This window comes from Phycodurus eques, chromosome 7 (genome assembly GCF_024500275.1).
Source record: "Phycodurus eques isolate BA_2022a chromosome 7, UOR_Pequ_1.1, whole genome shotgun sequence".
NCBI classification, from domain to species: domain Eukaryota; kingdom Metazoa; phylum Chordata; class Actinopteri; order Syngnathiformes; family Syngnathidae; genus Phycodurus; species Phycodurus eques.
This window is the reverse complement of record NC_084531.1, coordinates 1,976,770-1,999,351: the sequence shown is the minus strand read 5'-3', so window position 1 is coordinate 1,999,351 and position 22,582 is coordinate 1,976,770. Positions and strand designations below refer to the sequence as shown.

Sequence of the window (22,582 nt, the reverse complement as noted above, 5' to 3'; positions counted from 1 at the left end):
CTCGAGGTGAAAGAGAAATTCTGAAAGGAACTAGATGAAGTAGTTCTGAGCATCCCAGACAGAGAGAGAGTCGTAATTGGTGCAGATTGTAATGGACATGTTGGTGAAGGTAATTGGGGTGATGAAGAAGTAATGGGTAAGTACGGCATTCAGGAAAGGAACTTGGAGGGACAGATGGTGGTAGACTGCAACAAGAATGCAAATGGCTGTAGTGAACACTTTTTTCCAGTGTTTTTGAGCGGAGGTAGAAGAGCGGAGGTAGAAGCACGCAGGTGGATTACATCTTGTGCAGATTGTCACAGAACTGTAACTTCTTCTTTAAGAGGCTCCTCTGTCCTCCACTTGTTACCTGTATTAATGGCATCTGTTTGAACTCATCAGTATAAAAGAAACCTGTCCACAACCTCAAACAGTTACACTCCAAACTCCACTATGGCCAAGACCAAAGAGCTGTCTAAGGACACCAGAAACAAAATTGTAGACCTGACCAAGGCTGGGAAGACTGAATCTGCAATAACAGCTTGGTGTGAAGAAATCAACTGTGGGAGCAATTATTAGAAAATGGAACACATACAAAACCACTGATAATCTCCCTCCATCTGAAGCTCCACGCAAGATCTCAACCTCCTGGGTCAAACTGACCAAAGAAATCCCAGAACCACACGGGGGGACCTCGTGAATGACCTGCAGAGAGCTGGGAACAAAGTAACAAAAGGTTACCATCAGTAACACACTACGCCACCAGGGTCTCAAATCCTGCAGTGCGAGACATATCCCCCTGCTTAAGCCAGTACATGTCCAGGCTGAAGTTTGCTCGAGAGCATTTGGATGATCCAGAAAAGGATTGGGAGAATCTCATATAGTCAGATGAAACCAAAATAGAACTTTTTGGTCAAAACTCAACTTGTCGTGTTTGGAGGAGAACGAATGCTGAGTTGCATCCAAAGAACACCATGCCAACTGTGAAGCATGGGGGTGGAAACATCATGCTTTGGGGCTGTTTTTCTGCAAAGGGACCAGGACGACTGATGTGTCAAGGAAAGAATGACTGGGGCCATTTATCGTTAGATTTTGAGTGAAAACCTCCTTCCATCAGCAAGGGCATTGAAGCTTAAACGTTGCTAGGTCTTTCAGCATGACAATGATCCCAAACACACCGCCCGGGCAACGAAGGAGTGGCTACGTAAGAAGCATTTCAAGGTCCTGGATTGGCTTAGCCAGTCTCCAGATCTCAACCCCATAGAAAATCTTTGGAGCGAGTTGAAAGCATGTGTTGCCCAGCGACAGCCCCAAAACATCACTCCTGGAGAGAAGATCTGCATGGAGGAATGGGCCAAAACCACCACCAGCAACAGTGTGTGAAAACCTTGTGAAGAATTACAGAAAATGTTTCACCTGTCATTGCTAACAAAGGGTATATAACAAAGTACTGAGATTAACTTTTGTGATTGACCAAATACTAATTTTCCACCACAATTTGCTCAAAAATTCTTTAAAAGGGTTTAGGGTTAGGTTAGATTTTTTTCCCCCCTCATTTTGTCTCTCATAGGTGAGGTATACATATGATGACAATTAGAGGCCTCTCTCATCTTTTTAAGTGGGAGAACTTGCGCAATTGGTGGCTGACTAAATACTTTTTTGCCCCACTGTAACTCGTGATGGGGTACCGTTTCCTCTCTTTGCAAACATTTTTCTTTTTTGTAATAAAATCCTACAAAGAGAAGATTGGGTCCTAACTTATTCTGTTAGAAAAAGATTTGCTAAAACATGGTGTACTGAGCAACAGACATCAAACAGGTCGGCCAAGGGTATCAACAGCAGCTGATGACAGAAACATTGTGAGAGCTGTGAAGAAACACCCAAAGAGAACAGTCAGTGACATCACTGCCAACCTCCATAGGGCAGGGTGAAGGTATCACGATCCCCTGTTCAAAGAAGACTGAGAAAATAAATATACAGGTTGTACCACAAGATGCAAACAACTCATCAGCAAAAGGAATCGGAAGGCCAGATTGGATTTATCAAAGAAGGACAGAGATGAGCCACAAAATGTTTGGAACAAAGTTTGATGGAGTGATGAGACCAAGATTAACTTCTTCCAAAGTATGGAGAAAGCAAGGCTCAAAACACGCTCGTCTGTGAAGCATGGTGGAGGTAATGTCATGGCTTGGGCTTGCATGGCTGCTTCTGGAACGGGCTCGCTAGTCTTTATTGATGATGTAACTCATGATGATAGCAGCAGAAAGAATTCTGAAGTCTACAAAACCATTTTGTCAGAAAAATGCATCCAAACTAATCAGGAGAAGCTTCCACATACAACAAGACAATGACCCAAAACACACTGCCAACACACCAAAGAACTTCATCAGTGAGAAAAAGTCGAAGGTCTTACTCTGGCCAAGTCAATCACAGGACCTTAACCTAATAGAGCATGCATTTGACCTCCTGAAGAGGAGACTGAAGGGAGAAACACCCAGAAACAAAGAAGAACTGAAAGAGGCTACAGTAAAGGCCTGGAAAAGCATTTCAAATGAAGAACACAACAGTCTGGTGAAGTCAATGGGTCGCAGGCTTGATGCAGTGATTGCAAGTAAGGGTTATGCCACCAAATATTAAGTGTTGTTCACTTGAATTAAATTTAATAATGTCTGTTCCGCCAGCACGGTGTACAACTGGTTACCACGTCTGCCTCACAGTTCTGGGGACCGGGATTCAAATTCCGACCCAGCCTGTGTGGAGTTTGCATGTTCTCCCCGTGCCTGGGTGGGTTTTCTCCGGGCACTCCGGTTTCCTCCCACATCTCAAAAACATGCGTGGAAAGTTGATTGAAGACTCTAAATTGCCCGTAGGTGTAAATGTGAGTGTGAATGGTTGTTTGTTTCTATGTGCCCTGCGATTGGCTGGCGACCGGTTCAGGGTATATCCCGCCTCTCGCCCGATAGGGATAGGCTCCAGCAGCCCGCGACCCTAGCGAGAGTATTAGATCGAGTGATGAGGCTGAAACTTGAACTGAAAACAACTGGATGGATGTCTGTTCCGATACTTTTGCTCATGAAATACAAGCTGGAATTCTGAACTTTTGCCTCATATTCGTCTTTTGATCTGAAACCCTAAGGTCTTCAGGATGAAACAAATCAGAATCAAAGGAATTTAACTTGTCGTTCCAATACTTTTGGAGGGGATTGTATTATAGGTTTATCATACCAGCAATGATATTTGTTTGTTTGCATCATATAGTTTGTTTCTGACTTTTGAGATCTCGATGTCTTTATCTTATTTTTAGGGGTGTAACAATTCATTTTAACAACGATTCGATTTGCATCACGAGTCGTGGTTGCCGATTTGATTCAAGGACAATATTGTTTCATCTCGAACGACTGAATCCGAAACTATTCAGTGGCTTGAATTCAATTCGGTACCTTTTTGCCAAAAATTCAACGAGTGTGACTGTTAAATAAATGCCTGGATATTGGACAGTGCAAGTGAAATTTCCGAAATTACATTGGTTTCTTGTAAACATATCAGGTTAAATACAAACTATTCACAACCATTAATAGCAAATGCATTTAGACTTTAGTTGAATTAAGGGCAAGTAACATCTTTTCGGGTTGGATTAACACTAGGTTTACTTGCTAATTCTGATTTTGTTTTTCAACATAGAAATAATACAAATGTTACCAATAAACACTTACTGCAATTGAACACAATCTACAGTGGGTACGGAAAGTATTCAGACCACCTTACATTTTTCAAGGTTATATTGCAGCCATTTTCAAAAATCATTTAAGTTCACTTTATTCCTCATTAATGTACACACAGCACTCCATATTGACAGAAAAAATAAATGGAATTGTTGAAATTTTTGCAGATTTATTAAAAAAGAAACATTTAAATATCACACAGCCATAAGTATTCAGACCCTTTGCTGTTACTGTTACCCTCCTATATTTAACTCGGGTGCTGTCCATTTCTTCTGATCATCCTTGAGATGGTTCTCCACCTTCATTGGTGTCCGGCTGTGTTTGATTATACCGATTGGACTTGATCAGGAAAGCCACACACCTGTCTATAGAAGACCTTACAGCTCACAGTGCATGTCAGAGTCAGAATCATCTTTATTTGCCAAGTATGTCCAAAAATCACAAGGAATTTGTCTCCGGTAGTTGGAGCCACTCGAGTACGACAACAGACAAGAGTTCGCCTCTTCCATCCTTGCGGGTGTCTACGTTACTCCCCAGGCTGACATGAACGCCACACTGCTAACGCTCACTGAACAACTAAACGAAATTGAAAAAAAACCCCAAAAAAAATAAAAAGCACCCTCATTATTCTTGGGGACTTTAACAAAGCTAAACTCAACCACGAACACACTTAATACACACAGCACATTGACTGTGCTGCCAGGCAAAACAACATTCTTGACCACTGCTATACCACGCTAAATGACGGATACCATGCTATCATCCGCGCAGCTCTGGGCTCGTCTGATCACTGCTTAATTGACTTAATACAAACATAAAGGTACAAACTTATATGTGTGAAGCCTCTGGTGAAAACGGTGAAGAAGTGGACCAATGAAGCAAAGATAGAACTTGAAGGCTGTTTCGACTGCACAGACTGGAGTGTCTTTGAAACGTCAACCTGGATGACAGCCTGGATGAATATTGTATATATTATACATATATATTATACAAATTATGAATACAGTGTCACATCCTATAACGGTTAGTGTGAAGATGTACAGCGGCTGAAATAAGTATTTAACACGTCACCATTTTTCTCACTAAATATACTTCCAAAGGTGCTATTGACCTGAACATATCACCAGATGTTGGGAACAACCCAAGTAATCCATACTGTAGCGTATATTAGTTGAATAAAAATGTAATTAATTTTGAGGATAAAATAATAAAATGGAAGCGACGCCTGCCTTACTTCCGGTTTTGCGTAATTTTAAATTAGTGTTATAAATCAAGCTTTTATCTCGTAAAAGGAGCACCACGTCACTTTATATGTGGATAAAATTTAGGGAAAGTGACGAGAAACCTTTTGATCAGTCGCGTTATCTGAAGGTTGCTACACTTTCTGAAATCTTGCTAAGAGTTCTTGACGGCCAGAGGTTTCTTTCCTCGAACCCAAACACACACAACAATGCAGGTAGTGAATTTTATGGAAAATTTAATAATCTAACAAGGGGAATCTACAGGGAAGCAATACAGAAAAACACAAAACAACCAAAGTACAGACGAACATTGGCAAAGGAAACTGACTAGTGATGTGAGATTGGTAGTGAGCATGGGGTGTCAAAGCGTATAGCTGGAATTCCTGTTCTCGCTAGTTTAAAACCAAAATATGGACTAATCTGTACTTTTAGTAGACCGCAAATTTGACTTGCGTGTGTTGACCAATTCAGGCAGGCGGGTCGACCTTCGGGAGTTGGCAAGAGTGCTCACGAGGGATGGTTTGCAGGAAAAGGAGGCAAAGAGAAAAAGACGCACTTCAAGTGCAGGTGGTCCGTCGCGCTGGCAGTGGCAATGCTTGCCACGCGGTCAGGGGAAACTCGCACCGAAATTCCTTCCCAACGGAGCCTCGTCCGTAAACTGCCCCACACCCAAAAGGGTGGCTTTGGGGATCTGTTCCGCTTTGCATTGTCCCGCGCCCATCCTCTTTAATCCCCGTAATGAATGTTTCAATTGTATGTGTATGTTGAGAACACTAATATTTGCAATGTGCCATTTGTGTGGTGTGAAACATTTCATCTGGTTTAGTTGACAACAGAATCGACATCAGACATTCAAGTTTGCAGAAATACAGTCTCTTGGGGCGTTCATGTAAAGTTCTTAAAATATTAGATCCCAGTCAAGTCCAGTGAAGACTGTGGTTAGTGAACCCGCGTTTGCAGTGCCCCCCCGGCACCTTTGTTGGTGAGACTCTTCAGGCCGGCTGGTGGTGGAAGTTAATTAATTTAGCGTTCTGGTGTGAAAACAGATGTCTTTTGTCTCAGCTTTGATGCTCCTGGTGCTGGTAATTCACTTCGTGTCGGCATGCAAAACCAGTTTCTGTGTCTCACTTTGATGCTCCTGGCTTGTAATTCACTTAGCGTCTGTATGCAAAGTTGAATCTCGCCACTCCGTGGTCATCTACCTCGGCGGGGAGAGCGGCGGTAGCCTGAGACTGGGGCGCTGGATGTCATCTTTTGATGGCGTGTCCGTTACATATCCGCCCCTTCGTCGGCTTGATGGCGGATCTAGGCGATGTCTCATTGGAAGATGGCACAGGTTGGCAGGAACACACACAACAATGCAGTTACCAAAGTACAACATTAGTGCATATCCCCCACCACCCCACCTTATGGCTATAACAGTTGTTCATGGCAACTTCTTACTTAAGGTCAGCCTATATGTGGATATAGGTGTTGGTGTCAGGATTGACGTGTGAATGGATGTGTGTAGGTGTGTCTATTGGGATGGCAGTGAGACCAGTAATTCGGGGGAGGGGCGAAGCTAAAACTCAGGGTAAATAACGAGGTGTAGAGTTCTCAGTAAAAGTCAAACAAAACAAAAACAAAATGAGAAAATACGGCTCTACGCAGGAGAAAGGAAGAGGAAAAAAAGGGCACTTGGCACGTAGGGGCCACAGCGGTCGGCTGTAGAACCTGACACATCAATCAAGGAGAGGGAAGGTGCCACGGAGAGGTTCTAATATTGGGGATCGCTGAGTCCTAGTCTAGATTCAAAAGGGGGTAGAGAGGTCGGGGGGGGGGGGTCAATTTAGGCCAAGGAGGACCTCCTCCCCTATCTGTATGGGATTAGGTTCGGGTTCAGTTGTTCTTTTATTATGGAAAATTTTGGGTCGCGCACCTGAGCACTGGTTCAGTAGACCCTGCAAGTTCTGAGTCTTTCGATAGAGCAGGTAGGCGATGCTGAAAGTCATGCAGTAACCGAGACTGACCAAGGCAATTAAGATATGTGCTGCAGACCAGGAGTGCATGAGCGGGAGCTCGGGTGTTCTACCCTCATTGCTAATGGCGCGTAGGGTCTTTTCAACGTGGGTGATGTCAATCGCCCGAGTCCTTCAAACTGAATCTGTTTAAGCGTCTCAGGATTAACCTCCAATTTGTACTGTCCGAAAAAGTTAGAAATCTCGATTTCGCTCTTGTAATTGTCGGCTGGCAGCTGAGAGAGGGCAACGTCCTCAATATGCAAAATGTCTTCTTTGGGGACGTCGAGCCACATGGTTTAATTTGGCAGGGCGAGTCTCGTCGTGGTGTCCTTGTGGTCGAAATTCAGAATTGCGCTTAGGGCTGGCGTGTTGACTAGCCATTTGGACCCAACAATTTCCACGTGAGTAGTAGGAAACTGGTTGCAAGGTGTAGATTCTACTCTACATCACGACCCATCCTTCATGGGCTTCAGGCCACAAATCCCATCTGCTACATCTCAGATGAACGGCTTACTGGGACACAGGTAATGGATGTCTTTTGTGAGGATGCACGTGCAAATTTGGCGCCAGATACAGATCAGGATTCCTATCATGATAGGCGACTACCGCGGGAGTACTGATTTGAAGTGTCGTGCTGCGAGATGCCAACGTTAATTACGTCTTTTAGTCGATAGAGGTTGTGGGAGTTGATACCGGGAAGAGTAACAAGGAAGGCTATTTCTCAGAACTCAGGGTTGACATACAAGACAGTGGAACTCCCGAGAGAAAAAGCCAAGTGGGCTTGGACAGGGCTAATGGGGCTTGCTAGAGCTTTAGAAAGGATGCTTCATGCGGTGGCTGGACAAGATGGCAGAGAAACGTGTCAAGTTCTCTAAGTCGGTTCAGCGGGGGTGTGGTGGCTACAGGGGACTCGGCGGTATCGTCAATGGGGGTGTCGTCACTTGAAGGAGTGCGGCATGACAGGTCGCCGTCCTCCGAGTGGTCCAACACCAGGCAATGGTCTAAGGACAGTTCCCGAGTTGGTGGTGGTAATGGTTGTTCCACCTGCCCCCACAGCTGAAGATATTTGTAATCAATTAAGAGGCTCGAAGCGGCAGAGCAGGTCTTGGCTGTTGAGCAGGGGGACGGTTTCAATTGGAGACACGTAGACTGGATGGATTTATATCATGGGGCCAATTGTCCAGTGGAGCATAGTTAAGGTGTTTAGCTCGGTGTTACTCACTGAAAATGTGCAGATAGTGCGCAGCGTTGCAGTTGAAGGTCGCGGCCACTGGCTTGTAGTAATGTCAGAAGTTGATTGAACACGGCGTGGGACATAACTGTGATGTCTGCCGCGGGGTCAATCAGAGCTCCACGGACAAGCTGCTGCTCAAGTGTAATGGTTAAATAGAACTTTAGAGAAGTACCTTTAGCGGTTAGTTCACCCAAAAGCTGTCAGAATGGCAGAACGTTATTAAGGAGCGTGATGTCACACAAGTCAGGGGCCAACCCTGAGTCTAGTCGGACGATTAGGACGGGACGAGAGGGGTTTAGGGATTGGTCATCACAAAGTGGTCTGCTAAGGTTATGGCGAGGTGAGGTCGTCGTAGAGTCAGCTGGGGTCACAGAGCCACTTGGCAGGTCATTGGGGGAACAACGGAGGTTAATTTGTTGACCTATCGTGTCCTCTGTGGCCCTGTTCGACTCAGTCCGGCCTGGTCATAATGATGAGTCCTGCTTTTTGTCTTTGGACAGGCGGAGCACCTCAAGTAATTCTTCTGCCACGGCACTAAATTCCCTTTGGGAGCGGTTAGTTCGGGAGCCAGTTTCCCGGTTGTCACTAGTCGTTTCAGGGTCTCGGTTAGACGAGTCAGATTTAGGCTGGTCGTTGCGTGTACCCCGTTTTGACATGTAATTTTGACATGAATTAGAGTTCCGGTCATTCCATGATTTGATTTATCATTGGATTGGAGTTGTTGGTTACGAGGACCATTGTTGTTCGCGGGCCGAGATTGTTTGTATGGGTTAAACGATTTATTTTGATTGTCGGGTTTAACATCACCAGAATGTTGTGTGTCAGTCACACGCGTGGTGCACGTAGCGCCCTCCGTCTGCGGTTGTTCGTTTGTCAAGAAGACGCCTGTGTCTTGTGCTTTAGAGGGAGGGTGTTTTTGTTTAGCGAAACCTTTGGCGGCCAGTTAACGCAGTTGGGCACTGGATAGTGTGCCCGCGCGGGCACGCTGCTACGCCCAGCTGGTGGCTAGTGTTAGGGTGGAGGTTTTCGACAAACAGTGTGTTGAAATTTTTGTCCTCTTCCATATTCGGCTCATTTAAACTTCCAAAGTACGGTTTATGCAACTGGCAGTAATAAGTCTCAAGTCTCCCCTGCAGATAAGTCGGTTGTGACTTCTGGGTCATCAAATTCCTGAGACAATGCTTGGCAGAGTGCCGGGTAATCGGCCAACACACGAGCCGGTTGTCGTTCAATTAAGCTACTTACTTCTTGGCTTTGATAAGGTATAGTCTGTCGTCCGTAGTAGCAGAAGGGAATCGTTTAAGGTGAAATTTGAGGTCTCTAAGGTAAGCGGCTGTGTCGTGTGACCCGTTTGGCTTAGGTTCGAACCTCGGAATGTTGCGCACAACTTTGTCTAAGTCTTTTAGAGTCATACCTGGAGCAGCGCTGGGCGGAGGGAGAGTCGGGGGTGAGTCAAAAAGATGAGCTGCGGCTGGTGGGGCCGCCACCCGTGAGGAGGCCGCACGGCACCCCCTGAAGGTGGGTTCCGGCCCTAAGGTTGGAGATGTTTTGTAGGGCTCTGTGAAAGTTCTGGTGAGGGAGGGGCCCAGGCTGTCTGTAGCAGGGGCCGGAGCAATGGGATGAGTTAGAGAGTCAGCGGAGAGCTGTCGAGCTAATTTTAGCTCACGCCTGACATGGGCTAACTCATCATCTTGGTCCCGGAGCTGTTGGTGGAGGCGGGACAGCTGCGTCTCCCGGACTGTCATCTGTGTCTTGAGCTCGTAGGACTGTTCCATCTCTTTGGAACGTTTTGCTTTGAGTGTTTCGGTGCGTTCAATGAGCCGCTGGCTGTCACCGGACGCTTTACGCAGCAGAAGAGTTGCTCGCTGATGTTCGACCCATAATTCAAGCACTTGGTCATTTGACGGTCGGTCGGCTAATTCTACCAATTTAGCTTTTAAGTGGGCATTTTCGGCATAAGCATCTTGTAGCTGGTTTTGTTGACCTCCGGAAGTTAGTTCGCTCGAGGTAGGGGCTTGGGTTGGTTTATCGTCATCAATAGTTTTATTCGCCGCTGTCTTTAGACGGCAACTGTGCAGCCTCAGCTGCAGCAGTGAGGTCGGCTATCCGAGCCTCAGCATCATCGCATTGTATTTCAGCGTCAGAGAGGAAGGCTTCCACCAAGTTTAAGCACGCGGTGGTGTCTTTCAATTGTGCAGTTAACTGGACTTGTTTATGCTGTTCAGCCTCCAGTCGCGTTTCACCAGAGCTTCCTCGCGGTCGCTCCATTTGAGTTGGGACACCAAGTTCAGCGCCAGGCAACCAAGCGTTCAAGCGAGACCTTTATCTTTTAAGGTTTTGTTCTCGGCGTCACTCATAAGTTGTGCGATGTTATCATTGAGGGCTTCAAGGCCAGCATTTTTTACAGACTCTGCATAACCCGGGACAAGGTCCCTAGTTAAATTGCTGGCGAGCTATTCCAGTGTGTCCAGATTGTCATATTGACTAGGACTTTCTGAAGGTTCTGCCATGATCGCGTTGCGTGTGCAGTAGTTGTACGAGGTACGCAGCTAAATTGTTTGTAATGTGGGCTCGTTTGAGTAGCACGTCTAGTTTGGAATAGAGGCACAATATAGGCGATGCAATTCCTCATGAAACAAATAAATGGCGTTCGCAAATTATGGTGTGAGGGTTTATCACGTGACTTTTAAAAGGTGTTTGAGAATGTACGTAGAAGCAGTGATCGAGTAGCACAAGTGTTGACGGCGTCAAGCTATGCGCACAAAAAGGTATCAAATTAGCAAATTAAATAGCCACGTGAGAGTTGGCAATTTAATTGGTGATTTAAAATAGTAGCGAAGGCCACTCGGTGGAGTGAAGCGAATCAGCTTGTCGACTAAATTGTAAACTAACATAACCAATTTATTTAGTTTTGATAAATAAATTACATTTAGTTAAGCAACTTGATTCGACTCTGCTTGATGGCTATCACTGCAAGTCAATTTAATTTGTAAAGCAATTTAGGACTTCAGCTGATTCAGTTTTATTTAACTTTGGTAAAAGTCAGGCTTGTGAATTAATTCATTGCTTGTATGGCTAGTAATGGTATGGGCTTCTGGCAGAGGGAAAGGCCATCCAAGGAGAGGAAAAAAACAAACAAAACAAAACAAAAACAAAAAAAAACACAATCCAAAGAAAATTCCCCCCTGCCCAAAAAAATAAAAAAAAATTCAAAAAGGGTTAGTGTTGGTGAGACTCATTATTGTCTCACGTTGTAAATCTCAAAATTGGTCAAAAATACCAGGCATAAAGCTTTAGAACCCAATCGCGGCGTCTAATTTTGTTTTTAAAGAAAACTAGCGAAAATGGAGGGTTTAAATTGATAGCGATTGTGAATTGAGGCGGCCAGTTAGCCAAGATCTCGGGTGTGTTCAGTTGCTGGGCAACCGGTGACGCCAGGTCTCGCTGTGCCCGCAGCAGAGCAGCGCACACAGGTAGCTTACCACCAGACAAAGCACATGGCGGTGCTATTATGAAAGCCCATGTTTATTGTTTCAAAAGCAACGACCTAAGATGAACGCGATGCCTTAGCGTGCATTCGGTAATAGCTTACTAGTGGCTGAGCAGCGACTAGTTAGCAAACAGCTTCAAGTCGCACAGCCGGACGTTGCGTGATGGAATGAACCTCCATGAGGGGGCCCATCGAGGACAACCCGGAGCTTATGCCACGGGTCACGGCCACGAAGGAGGAAACAAAGGTGGCAATGTCACGATGACGTCACGTCTCCCCAAAAGAAGAGGAATTGCGAAGCCTTAAGTCTAAATGGCCAAATGGCGTTCAACTCAGAAGCTTGTGGTTTTAACACAAAGCGAAAAAGAAAAAAAATTCCACACGCAAAGAGCTAGCACTTTAGCTGATGCACAACAGAGATTCTCGGTATAGAACACGTTCTCGTGATCAGTGACTTCCCAAACCTATTTACACAGCGCAGCTCAGAATAAAGTTCCCAAAACCACAACGGGCATATAGCTAGTCTGGTTAGCTACTCCAGACGAGGACCATACAAATGCTCAGGATTCGTGACCCGTTCGCGGAGGGAATCTCCCCTCAGTTCAAAGCATGCAGCGTACAAAATGGATATCCAAATAACATTTGCAATGCAAAAACACTAGTTTCACTAGGGCTAACCTTAGTTTCTCTCGTTAACAAGTGCTCGGAACTTGGTCGTTATGGTAACGGAATGTGCTCACACAGGGACAAGATAGCTCAACCGAGATACCAGAGGACGTGCCTAAACAGCAGGGAAGTTCGGTGTCTCCCAGCCTCCGCCACCTCGCGGTGAGGTTGGGGGCTCCCGGGGCTGGGCCAGGCCTTCGGCAGGTGGAACAACGAGAGAGAGAAAGCGAACCAAAGAAGCTTCGGCCTTTTATCCGCTTCAGAGAGCGAGGCCCGGCCCCTTTTGACAAAATGGAAGGCAGACGGCACCTCTAGAATTGCATTTCATCTTAGTATTATTTGTGGTTTAAAACCAGTGGAATAAAATATTATTGGATTTAAGATAACGAGACCATTGTTCCGCTTTGCATTGTCCCACGGCCATCTTCTCTAATCCCTGTAACGAATGTTTCAACTGTATGCGTTTGTTGAGAACATTGTAATATTTGCAACGTGGCATTTGTGTGGTGTGGAGTGAAAGATTTAATATCAGACATTCAAGTTTGCAGAAATACAGTCACTCGTGGCGTTCATGTAAAGTTCTTAAAATATTAGATCCCAGTCAAGTCCAGTGAAGACTGTGGTTAGTGAACCTGCATTTGCAATGGCTCCCCGGCAGCTCTAGATGTCGCTAGTGCCCCGTCCCTTGTCCAGTGGCAAGTGGCGCGGTACACAGCAGGAAGGAGACTTCTTTGTTGGTGAGACTCTCCAGGCCGGCTGGTGGTGGAAGTTCATTAATTTAGCATTCTGGTGCAAAAACAGATGTCTTTTGTCTCAGCTTTGATGCTCCTGGTGCTGGTAATTCACTTAGCGTCGGCGTGCAAAACCAAATATATGTGTCTCACTTTGATGCTCCTGGCTTGTAATTCACTTGGCATCTGTACGTGAAGTTGAATCTCGCCACTCCGTGGTCGTCCACCTCGGCGGGGAGAGCGGCAGTAGCCCGAGACTGAGGTGCCGGGTGTCATCTTTTAATGGCGTGTCCGTTACAATACATACAAAGAAAGTAGAACAAATAAGCTCAGAAATAAAGTTATGTGTAAACGTGTGAAATGACAAAGTATTGAACACAGGAGGACGGGGAGGTGCAAAAAGGCATGGAAAGCCAAGACAAAACCTAAAATCTATCAATAATCAAACAGCAATCCAGCCCTTTGTCAGTGCACCTGTGGAGAGCTTCAAAAAGACCTGGAATTTACAGGTACTGTTGTCACAAGGAAAAGTGAGTAATGTACTCCGTTTCCATGGCCTGTATGCACACTCACCATGCAAGACCCCATTGCTGAAAAAAAGAAAGCACGTCAAAGCTCATTTAAAGTTTGCTGAACAACATTTGGACAAGCCAGTTAAATACTGGGAGAATATAGTCTGGTCTGATAAGAGCAAAATTTAACTCTTCGGATGCCATAATGCACACCACGTTTGGAGGAGAAATGCCACTGCACATCACCCTAAAAACACCATACCAACAGTGAAGTTCGGGGGGTGGGAACATGATGGTGTGGGGCTGCTTTTCATCAAACGGTATTGGTGGGCTTCACATTATTGAAGGAAGCACGAATGGGCAAATGTACCAAGACATTCTTGAAAAAAATCTGCTGCCATCTACGAGGACGATGAAAATGAAACGAGGGTCGACCTTTCAGCAAGATATTGTTCCAAAACAGACTGTCAAGGAAACTATCAATTGGTTTTCAAAGAACAAAAATTAAGCTGCTAGAATGGCCCAGCCAATCACCTGACTTGAATCCAATTGAAAAGCTATGGAAACCACTGAAACCCAAGGTCCATAAAAGAAGCCCACGGAACCTTCAAGATTTGAAGACTGCTTGTGTGGACGAATGGGCCAAAATCACACCAGAGCAATGCATGGGACTAGTTTCTCCATACAGGAGGCATCTTGAAGCGGTCATTGCAAACAAAGGCTTTTGTACAAAGTATTAAATAAATACCAGTTGGCATGTTCAATCCTTCTTCCCTGTGTCATTTCCCATCATTAACTTACACAACTTAATTTCTGATCGTATTCGTCCTACTTTCTTTGTATGAATGGATTACTTGGGTTGTTCCCAACATCTGGTGAAATTTTCATGTCAATAGCACCTTTGAAAATATATTTAATGAGAAAAATGGTGACGTGTTAAATACTTATTTCAGCCGCTAAATGTGTACCAACAAAGACATCTCACATGTTCAATAACAAAAAGCCGCAGTTCACTGCCAAGCTTAAGCAAGTTCACCAGACTAAGGAGGACGGCTATCGAAGTGGGGACAGAGTCCTGTACAATCGCGGTAAAAATCAGCTGACAAAAGAAATTATGCAGAAAAGCTGGAAAAGGTTTACTGCCAACGACTCTAAGTCAGTCTGGTGAAGATTAAAATCGCTAACCAACTACAAGCGACCATCCCCCCCAGGCGGAGAACAAAAGAGGACTTGCTGACAACTTCAACACCTTCTCCTGCAGATTTGAAAAGGACACTTTCATATCCCACACCAACCCAGCCTTACCACCGACCACCATCATACCTCTGTCTTCTGCATTGACCATTCATGAACAGGATGTGAGACGCATGTTCAAACTACAAAAGAGCAACAAAGCGCCGGGTCCAGACCTTGTGTCAACTTCCTACCTTAAAGTCTGCGCGGACCATCTCTCTCAAGTCTTCACACAGATCTTCAATAGCTCTCTGGAACTGTGTGAAGTACCATCCTGTTTCAAACGCACCACCATCATCCCAGTCCCCAAGAAACCTGAAATCTCAGGTCTGAATGACAACAGGCCTGTCCCCCTGACATCTGTGAATGAAGCAGTCAACATGGGAGTGCACTTCATCCTACAACACCTCGACGGCGCGGGGACCTATGAGAGGTTCCTGTTTGTGGAGTTCAGCTCTACGTTCAACACCATAATCAAACCCAAACTCCCCTCCCAGCTTAGCGTCTTGCCTGCTATCTGCCAATGGATTTACAGCTTCCTGACAGGCAGGACACAGCAGGTGAGGCTTTGGGACACCACCTCATTCACACGCACAATCTGGACTGGGGCGTCCTCTCTCTGCTGCTCTTCTCTCTCTAAGCGGAATGCACCTCAATGTACACGACTGTCAAACTCCTGAAGCTTGCAGACGACACCACAGTCGTCGGCCTTAACAAAGACAGTGACGAGTCTGCGTCTGAGTGGACTGGCTGGAGCTGTGGTGCGGCTGACAGAACCTGAAGCTGAACACACTCAAGACTGTAGGGATGATCGTGGACTTCAGGAAACGTCCTTCACCACAGCTTCCCCTGAGGCTGTCCAACTACCCCGTGTCAACCAACAAGAGCTTCAAGTTCCTAGGAATGAGTCTCTCAGGACTTGAAGTGGGAGACCAACATCAAATCCATCCACAAAAAGGCACAGCAGAGGATGTACTTCCTGAGGCTTCTGAGGAAGGATGGCCTGCCACAGGAGCTGGTGAGACAGTTCTACACAGCAGTCATTGAATCAGTCCTGTGTTCATCCATCACAGTCTGGTTTGGTGCTGCCACAAAAACAGACAAAGTCCGACTGCAACGGACAATCAGGACTGCCAGAAAAATCGACGGTACCCCCCTACCCACGCCTGTGGACTTGCACGCTGCCAAGACTAAGACAAGAGCATGCAAAATCCTCTTGAACCTCCACATCTTGGTCACCACCTCTTCCAGCTCCTTCCCTCACATATGTGGTACCGATCAATGCAAACTAAAACCAGCAGACTTCCCTATTGCCATCAAATTGCTAGAGGCTAAGTGACTCTCCATAGTGTCTTTAAAGTATTAATTTAAAAAAATCAAAACGGCTGTCTATTGTCATACCTAAAGCGGTTCCAACTACCGGAAACAAATTCCTTGTGTGGTTTTGACTTACTTGGCAAATAAAAGAGAATTCTGATTCTGATACTTGTATTCCCTGACTTGTAGACAACTGCGGTCAGCAAACAGCTTTTTGAATGCCCGTCATGTTTCCTCCTCGATTGTTTTTGATTCCTGCAAACCAAAAGTTGATTAAAGCTTCGCAGGACATTCGCGTTTGTTTTGCGCTCTGCGGTGCCCCTAGAATACACCGCGCATCTGCATCTCCCATGAGTGCGCAGGGGATCATGGAAGATGTGGTCTGCTCCTGAGACTGGCAAGCTCTGTAGTAGCGGCAGAAAAAAAACTCCACTGTTTGATACGCCCATGATCCCCTGCAATGTCACGGAGAGGAAAACTTAAGAGTAAGTAGTATGTGTCTATATCATTAAAATTGCTAAAAAAATAAATAAATCAACACGCTTGCATATAAAGGTTGGCATGCATCATTTCATATCGATACTCATCGATTGATTAATTTTTCAAACAATTTAAATCAACATATTTATGATTGAAATGCAGAGATCAATCCAGTTGGGTCGAATATAAATGTATATATCGATATAATGAATGGTTACACCAATTTATCTTTGCTAAAGGACCATATAATCCATTAAAAAATACCACCATTGTAACATTTTACACAGGTTTATATCATTGTATAAACCATTACGTGAAAGGATTCAACTCATACCATGATATGAATTTTAGGCCATGACATCAAGCCCTAAAAATTCTTAATTTTTTTTAAAATTATTATTCTTCCCCAAATGTTTTGAGTTTTACCCACTTTAATCGATTAAGCCATTTTACGATTAAGCCATTATGCACTGAATATTTTTTTTTTATATTTATATTTTTCATATTTATTATATTCATTCATAAATAAAATCAGCATTTAAAAACAGCATTTTAAGTTTCCTTTAATTTTAAATAGTTATATTTAAGGGTTATATTTGTGGATGCCTCGGTTACGTGCTCTTTAGTATTGTTTTTGTGTTTTTCGTTTGTCTTTGGAGACATTACACGATTCACTTAAACAAGGGGAGACTTGCTAAACATCAAGGAGGCTACTCCGGACTTTCTTTCACCAACTTTCGCAAATCCGCTCAGTTTTTTCCCCTGAGTTACTCATCGGAGCAGCGACCGCGGTCTTTGGGGAATTGAGACGGAGGCGGCACCACAGAGGGAAGCGTGCCGGCATCCAAGTGAGGCTCCACAAGAGAGGACACCGATTGGGGTTTCTGTCGATCCACCTCGCGAATCTACGCTGCCTACCCAACAAAATGGACGAGCTTCATCTTCTGATAAAGACCAGTAAAGACTTCGGACGTTCCACTGCCATGTGCTTTACGGAGACTTGGCATTGTGAGGCTGATACCCGATGGCGCCGTCATGCTTCCTGGCTTCCAGCTTCACCGGGCGACATGGAATCATTGAGGAAAACAAAAGGCGGCGGGATATGCTTCTACATCAACGGAAAATGGTGTACGGATGTCACGGAGCTCAGCACACACTGGAGCCCGCATTTAGAGTCGCTGTTTTTTAACTGTAAGGCATTCTGCTCACCTTGTGAGTTAACATCAATCATTCTCGCCGGTGTCTACATTCTGCCTCAAGCTAACACGAACGCCACGCACTGCTAATGCTCAATGAACAAGTACATGAAATTGAAAAAAAACCACCCGGACTCACCCCTCATTATTCTCGGGGACTTTAACAAAGCTAAACTCAACCACGAACTCCCTAAATACAAGCAGCACGTTGACTATCCTACCAGGGAAAATAACATTTTAGACCACTGCTATACTACGCTAAATAACACATACCGTGCCATACCCCGTGCAGCCCTGGGCTCGTCTGATCACTGCTTAATTCACTTAAAACCAACATACAGGCAAGAACTTAAATGCGTGAAGCCTACAGTGAAAAAGTGGACCAATGAAGCAAAGATAGAACTTCAAAGCTGTTTAGACTGCACAGCCTTGATACGGGCTGTTCGGTCCCTGTACGACCGGAGTCAGAGCTTGGTCCGCATATCCAGCAGAAAGTCGGACTCGTTTCCGGCGAAGGCTGCCCTTTGTCACCGATTCTGTTCAGAACTTTTATGGGCAGAATTTCTAGGCGCAGCCGAGGCATAGAGCGGGTCCGGTTTGGTGGCCTCAGTATTGCATCTTTGCTTTTTGCAGATGATGTGGTTCTGTGCTTCATGATGTGCTTCATCAAGCCGTGATCTCCAACTCTCACTGGAGCGGTTCGCAGCAGAGTGTGAAGCGGGTGGGATGAGAATCAGCACCTCTAAATCTGAGACCATGGTTCTCAGTCGGAAAAGGGTGGAGTGCCCTCTCCAGGTCGGGGATGAGAGGAGGAGGAGTTCAAATATCTGGGGGTCTTGTTCACGAGTGAGGGAAGAATGGAACGAGAGATTGACAGGCGGATCGGTGCAGCGTCTGCAGTGATGCGTACTTTGTATCGGTCCGTTGTGGTGAAGAAGGAGCTAAACCGAAAGGCGAAGTTCTCTATTTACCGGTCAATCTACGTTCCTACCCGCACCTATGGTCATGAGCTGTGGGTCGTGACCGAAAGAACAAGATCCCGGATACAAGCGGCTGAAATGAGTTTCCTCCGCAGGGTGTCCGGGCTCCCCCTTAGAGAGAGAGAAGGCCAGTCATCCGGGAGGGGCTCAGAGTACTGCCGCTGCTCCTCCGCATTGATAGGAGCCAGATGAGGTGGCTCGGGCATCCGTTTAGGCACGTCCCACCGGGTGGAGACCCCGGGGACGCCTCAGGACACGCTGGAGAGACTAAGTTTCTCGGCCTGCCTGGGAACGTCTCGGGATCCCCTCGGAAGAGCTGGAGGAAGTGGCTGAGGAGAAGGAAGCCCCCGCGACCCGACCTCGGATAAGCAGAAGACAATGGATGGATGGAACACGGCGAGTCACTGTCCTGGGTGATAAGGTGATTTCAAATTTGTTCTTGCGCTCAGGACACAAGATACTTGCCGTCTCTACCATGCATTGTTTCAGAAACTCTCCTTGGGAAAGAGGCTTGCTGGTCTTTGCTAGTTTGAATGCCAGCAAAAAACTAGCCTTGGTGACTGAATCCTGGATGGCAGTTTGTCAGATAAAGGTGTTTTGCTGATCCTGAAAGCTTGATTTTAACCACTGAGCCGTAGCGATCAGTTCCTGCGTTGACTGCTGTTAGCCAGTGATTCTCAACCAGTGTGCCGGGGCACATTAGTGTGCTGTGAGCGCTCTTTGTGGGAAATTATAACATTTTCTGTAATTGCTCAAAAAACAAATTCTTCACAAGAAATGTATCTGTTCATCTATTTATGCTAGTGAGGCATAGTGACAGACAGAAAGCAAATAAATGCTATTCTATTAGATGGCAGGAAGTACATACAGTCATTAACGTATCCACTTTTTGTGACATTTTTATTTGTTGGTGTGCCATAAGATTTTTCAATTGTAAAATATGTGCCTTGGCTCCATAAAGGTTGGAAATCACTGCTGTTAGCATAATCAGCATGCTTGGTAGAAAAGTGACAGCTGATGTTATATTCCTCTAAAACCGCAATGGTTTCTGAACAAATTAGACATACAGACTTTGACCAGACTTCAGTGAAAAAGTATTTAGTCGTCCATTCAATATTATACACAGTGAGTCGACTAATTTCTAGTCGCCTCACTGTCGACTAGAAATTATTCTTATTATTATTACAATTACGAACTGTATGTTTCACCTAAGTCTATCAGAATTGGGTGGAATATGTAGAAGCCCAAGACCTACAAAAATGTCTCCTTGGAGTTGTACCCTAAACCCAACAGAAAGTCCGCCATTTTTAATAAAATGTTCTATTCTGACCTATTTTTTTTGAGGGTCTAAATATCATGAAACTTTGCATTCACATCAAGCCTGATGAATTTTTTTTTTTTTTACGTTTATTGTGTCATTTCTAAACAATGGTGTGTCCCCTACAAATTTACAACAAAGCAGCCCCACCTGAACGTTTCACCTCGGTCTCCCAAAATTGGGAGGCATAAGTAGCAGCCCAAGACCTACAAATAAGTCTCTTGGAGCCATACACTAAACCCAACAGTAAGTCTACCATTTTTTATTTCCCTTTCAAATTGTCAATTTTCTGAGAATCAGCACCTCCAAATCTGAGACCATGGTCCTCAGTCGGAAAAGGGTGGCATGCCCTCTTCCGGGTCGGGGATGAGATCCTGCCCCAAGTGGAGGAGTTCAAGTATCTTGGGGTCTTGTTCACGAGTGAGGGAAGAATGGAACGGGAGATCGACAGACGGATCGGTGCAGCGTCTGCAGTGATGCGGACTTTGTATCGGTCTGTTGTGGTAAAGAAGGAGCTAAGCCGAAAGGCGAAGCTCTCAATTTACCGGTCGATCTTCGTTCCTACCCTCACCTATGGTCATGAGCTGTGGGTCGTGACCGAAAGAACGGTAAAGAAGGAGCTAAGCCGAAAGGCGAAGCTCTCAATTTACCGGTCGATCTTCGTTCCTACCCTCACCTATGGTCATGAGCTGCGGGTCGTGACCGAAAGAACGAGATCCCGGATACAAGCGGCCGAAATGAGTTTCCTCCGCAGGGTGTCCGGGCTCTCCCTTAGAGATAGGGTGAGAAGCTCGGTCATCCGGGAGGATCTCAGAGTAGAGCCGCTGCTCCTCCGCATTGAGAGGAGCCAGATGAGGTGGCTGGGGCATCTGATTCGGATGCCTCCCGGACGCCTCCCTGGTGAGGTGTTCCGGGCACGTCCCACCGGGAGGAGACCCCGGGGACGACCCAGGACACGCTGGAGAGACTACGTCCTTCGGCTGGCCTGGGAATGCCTCGGGATCCCTCCTGAAGAGCTGGATGAAGTGGCTGGGGAGAGGGAAGTCTGGGCGTCCCTGCTAAAGCTACTGCCCCCGCGACCCGACCCGGATAAGCGGTAGAGAATGGATGGATGGATGGATGAATTGTCACTTTTATGTTTGTTGTTTTCTGTTTTGATGTGTTTTGTCATAGTCTTACCTTTTGTCTGAAGCCCGAAGAACTTTAGCAAACACCTCCAGGTCACAAAACTCCCCTCCCAGTTGGCAGAGCCTGCCCTGCTGGTAAAGCTGAGACACATAAAAAGAGAATTCTGTTTTGAACACAAAATGTGAAAAGGCTATCTGCTCATTTAGCAATTTGAATATTTTTAGTAGCCACAGTGCATTCCAAATTATTATGCAAGTGATATTTTTCTCTGATTTTCTTAAATAGTCACAGTCGGCATTGGAGGTGGAACGGTTTTTGAAAACCAGCGAAATGGTTCTGTTCGACTATTTCTGTTCAGTCCGCATGTGTCCTGTTCGGTCTGTCACGAGCAACTCTCTTTTTTTTTGTCCTGTTCGGCTCTTAGGTCAAACAGAATGGAGGATCTGTCTCCCTTTTATGCAGGAACAGTTTTACTGTGTCACGGTGGAGTTTTTAAGCTGCTGCTCTGGATTTTTAGTATTGTAATTGATGTTTATTGAGAATCTGAGTCGATCAGGCGAACAGAACAAAGTTTCTAGAGGGGAGAGAGAAACGAAGACAAAACACTGAATGTAAACAGGATGAGAAAAGTAAATCATTACATATCTACAACAATGAAACAGATATGAGTGTTATATGGGGCTGTCGTGCTACACCCTGTGAGGGAAGGACCGGACAAGATAGAACAGGACAAGGACAGGAGAAAAAGCATGCAGGACAAGGGTCGTAAACCCGGCTGTATAACTGAAGTGTGGTGGGATTGACTATGTAAATTATAAAAGTCTGTAGGACAAGAGTGTGAGTGAGGGCAAAAGTGGAAGGAATGACACAAACTACAAAACACTTTTGACAATGCATAACGACAACGGATCAAAAGAAGAACTTATCTCGAAGAGCCAGGGCGTGGCGTATGTTATGGGCAACGAACACAGGTGCATTTTATTGATGGCATTTTGAATGCACAGAGATACCGTGACGAGATCCTGAGGCCCATTGTTGTGCCATTCATCCACGACCTTCACCTCATGTTGCAGCATGATAATGCACGGCCCCATGTTGCAAGAATCTATCCAGCCATTGAAGAGGAGTGGACCAACATTCCACAGGTCACAACCAACAACCTGATCAACTCTATGCGAAGGAGATGTGTTGCACTGTGTGAGGCAAATGGTGGTCACACCAGATACTGACTGGTTTTCTGACCTCCCCCCCAGACCCCCACAATAAAGCAAAACTGCACATTCCATAGTGGCCTTTTATTGTGGCCAGCCTAAGGCACACCTGTGCAATAATCATGCTGTCTAATCAGCATCTTG

At 45.5% G+C, this 22,582-nt stretch overlaps 1 protein-coding gene across 4 annotated transcripts in view; it reads right to left on the bottom strand.

Moving 5' to 3' along the window:
* The window catches only part of appbp2 (amyloid beta precursor protein (cytoplasmic tail) binding protein 2), an 86,798-nt gene that overhangs the window by 58,487 nt on the left and 5,729 nt on the right, over window positions 1–22,582 (bottom strand). For all 4 annotated transcript variants that reach the window (XM_061681809.1, XM_061681810.1, XM_061681811.1 and 1 more), the window contains exon 2: window positions 21,279–21,367. In XM_061681809.1, coding sequence (XP_061537793.1) covers window positions 21,279–21,367 — 89 coding nt within the window. The remainder of the gene's footprint in view (window positions 1–21,278; window positions 21,368–22,582) is intronic.